The 3238-nt window shown below is 29.3% G+C and overlaps 2 protein-coding genes across 2 annotated transcripts; one reads left to right on the top strand and one right to left on the bottom strand.

Moving 5' to 3' along the window:
- Positions 1–6: 6 nt before the first annotated feature.
- On the bottom strand, positions 7–1367 carry LOC108741443 (jmjC domain-containing protein 5; the record flags this gene model as incomplete). Its single annotated transcript, XM_018476262.2, has 5 exons — positions 1272–1367; positions 941–1198; positions 527–881; positions 244–458; positions 7–189 (listed from the first exon to the last, which is right to left on the bottom strand). Coding segments are annotated over exons 1-5 (1035 nt in total), but the record flags the coding sequence as incomplete, so codon positions are not given.
- A 238-nt stretch (positions 1368–1605) lies between these two features.
- Positions 1606–3200, top strand: LOC112905251 (GPN-loop GTPase 2-like). Its single transcript, XM_025977278.1, has 3 exons — positions 1606–2692; positions 2770–3006; positions 3061–3200. Exons 1-3 carry the CDS (start codon positions 2141–2143, stop codon positions 3172–3174), a joined length of 903 nt encoding a protein of 300 aa, XP_025833063.1. The 5' UTR covers positions 1606–2140; the 3' UTR covers positions 3175–3200.
- Positions 3201–3238: the final 38 nt, after the last annotated feature.

Genomic DNA, 3238 nt, shown 5'->3' with positions numbered 1-3238 from the left:
TATATTATATATAAATATAAATATAACATATACCTGAGCAAGCAGATTATCTTTAGGATCAAAATGCAATGGAGATATGGTACCTTTGGGACCAAACCAAGCATTAATATCTGGTTCTGAACATTCTTCATAATTTCTACTTAAACAGCAATACTCTGGCACACAAATGTCTTCTTTTAATTCAGAAATCTAAAAAACATTAGAAATACAACATTAATATCATTGGTTCCTTAATTAGCAAACCTGATCAAATAAGTTGTGTTGAGCTAGATATCCTGTGGAATCATCATTACTGTAATAAGTTTTAATGAAATCTCCTACTGTCATTAACTTTTGAGACCAATCTTCATCTACATACTGTGATCCAATTTCAATAGGAACTGTACGGTTGCCAGCTTTTTGTATTAAATAATTAACATCAAGCCATTTACTGGAAGCAGGCCAATGGGACATATATCCTGTATTCATTAAATAATTTTTATTTACTGATTATAAATTCATATGAATTAATACAAGTAGGCAGTACCTCTTATTTTTACAGGTACTTGTGACATAAAATATTTATTATTGAAATGTTGCAAGGATGGACAGTCTTCAGTAGGAATTTCAACCCCTTCACAATATATATAATTTTCTTTTTCTGAGTTATCAACTTTATATCTTTTTGGTTCAGGTATTTCTAATTCCTGTGAACTTGGCTCTGGGCAAACTCCTGTACACTCTTCACTATTATTTAAAAGTTTCATCAACTGTGAAGCACTATCTATTAAAAGATTTTGATTATACTCCAAAGGAGCACCTAGCAAAATACCCATATCTATACATTTTAATGCTTTTTTAATACCTTCTCCAGATTTATCATACTTTAATAATATTATTGCCTAAAAAATACTGTGTCTAAAGATTTTAATATAAAATACAGCATTGTAAATGTAAATACTTTAACAAAAGATGCTGAACTGTAAGCACGTCTAATATTAAGAGGCACTTCACTCCAATGACCAGTATTTAATTCTTCATACAAGAAATCAATCACTGATTCTATTTTCATTTCTAAATTCTTGTCTATATCCTGATTCTGTTTGTAACATTCCTCTAAACACTGTTTAAATGTTTGGGCAACATTAGTGTTTATTTCTTCTGAATACAAACACAATTCTGATTTTGACTTAATTAATTCTAGTAAAACAGCACACATCTACAGTAATTAAACACGTTAATAAATGGAATACAAGATAACAAATAAAATAATTAAGTTAAATTTCACATACATTGAATTTATTCCGTGTATTCATGGTTTATTCCATGTTTATTCTTGTTGTTTCAAAAAAATAATAGGTTAAGTTCCTTCACTCATAGATGTATAAGGTAAATGGTAGCAGTCAAATAAAAAGAATAAATTAAAAAATATGTATTTACAATCTTAACGAAGGGAGTAAAGTTATGATGTAAAATTCAGCAATTCTTGTTTTACTTTGTTACGGATTAATAAAATATTAATAATTAACGAAAGATTTCATTTGAATCAGTCATGTAAGTAAGCAGATCAGCAATTAATATTATTGCAAGATCTATGAACATGATCAACAATTTAATAAAAATAAATGCTTATCTGTGAATAAATGCCATAACCTGTGAAATTAAGAAGGTTGTTTTTAATTAAGTTATAACAATAATATGTAAAATTCCTTAAAAAATTGTGGATGTAAAGGTGATTCCTATTATGGATGTTGCAAATTTAATGCAATCTTTGTCAATTGAAGATAATCATCATTTTAAATCTAATTTTAAAGTGGGAGCAATAAATGTTGGTGGGCATAATACTGAGCTTGTTTTCGGGGAATTCGTTAATAAATTTATGATAATTACCACTCAGTTTGAGAAACTTGGCAGTCTTTTACGAGTAACTGTGGATCAACAAGTAAACGGAGCAAACACTTTGGAACCAGTTTATACAGTTAGTGTTGTATTTGGTGCAGAAAATACAGAACAACAAGCAGCAGCCAGGTTTATTGCTGGTAGTCTACAGATTAAGAAGCCCCTCTTGATTTTTCTTTGCCTAAAAGATTACTCAGCTGAAGTAGTTCGAGGTATAGCTGTAGCACTTTTAGATTTGATTAAAAATTGAAGAAAGTTAAACATGTCTCTTGCAAAGCGTGCAAAAAAAGCAGAGGCTTATTTTGGTCAGTTAGTTATAGGACCACCAGGGTCAGGAAAAACTACTTACTGTGCAAAAATTCAGGAATTTTATAAAGACAAGCTTAACAGAGAATGTGATGTTATAAATTTGGATCCTGCTAATGATAACATGACATATAAACCTGCTGTTGATATAATTGAACTCATTTCTGTTGAAGAAGTTATGAATTCATTTAAACTTGGGCCGAATGGAGCACTTATGTATTGTATGGAATATTTAGAGCAAAACTTTGACTGGCTTCTAGATAAACTTAAGACCATAAATAATAGTTACTTAATTTTTGATATACCTGGGCAGGTAGAACTTTATACACATCACACATCTATAAAGAACATTTTTGCAAAGCTGCAAAATTTATCTTATCATTTATGTGTTGTGCACATGGTTGATTGTCATTACTGTTCAAATCCAACAAAATTTATATCTACATTGCTAATGTCATTGTCCACAATGCTTCAGATTGGCTTACCACATGTTAATGTTTTAAGTAAGGTATGTTTTTGATGTAGAATAAGCAAGCTCTTAATTAATTATTTTATTAAAGTGTATTAACTTAAAACTTATTTCAGGCTGACTTATTAAAACAGAATTCCACAAAGTTAGATTTTGGTCTTGATTTCTATACGGATGTACTAGATTTGGAATATTTATTAGAACTTCTTGATGACGGACCTTTTACATCAAAATTTAAAAAATTAAATGCAGCTTTAGTTGATTTAATACAAAGCTACAGTTTGGTTTGCTTTATTCCTGTTAATGTTAATTCTGAAAGGAGTTTGCTAACTTTAAAGAGTGCTGTTGATAAGGTAAACCTTTTATGATTAGAAAATGAAATGATTCCCATCTTTATTTAATTTTAGGCGAATGGTTACATATTTGGAAGTGGTGAAGAAAGAACAATTCAGTCATTATTGTCATGTGCTGTGGGAGCACGAACAGAAACAGAAAGATTTGATTCTGATTTTTCATTTTAATGTTAAATAAATATGCTTATGATAAATCATCTGCATTTTCACTTTATATTATATATATAATTTA

The sequence above is a fragment of the Agrilus planipennis genome, unplaced genomic scaffold (assembly GCF_000699045.2).
Source record: "Agrilus planipennis isolate EAB-ADULT unplaced genomic scaffold, Apla_2.0 scaffold24, whole genome shotgun sequence".
In the NCBI taxonomy this organism is placed as follows: domain Eukaryota; kingdom Metazoa; phylum Arthropoda; class Insecta; order Coleoptera; family Buprestidae; genus Agrilus; species Agrilus planipennis.
This window is presented reverse-complemented; position numbering and strand designations above follow the sequence as displayed.

Excerpts from the sequence above, each read along its gene's own strand:
- LOC112905251 (XM_025977278.1), top strand. The coding sequence starts at position 2,141 with ATGTCTCTTGCAAAGCGTGCAAAAAAAGCAGAGGCTTATTTTGGTCAG. Across the intron at positions 2,693-2,769 it reads ATGTTAATGTTTTAAGTAAG|GCTGACTTATTAAAACAGAA; the intron begins GTATGTTTTTGA and ends AACTTATTTCAG. Across the intron at positions 3,007-3,060 it reads TAAAGAGTGCTGTTGATAAG|GCGAATGGTTACATATTTGG; the intron begins GTAAACCTTTTA and ends ATTTAATTTTAG.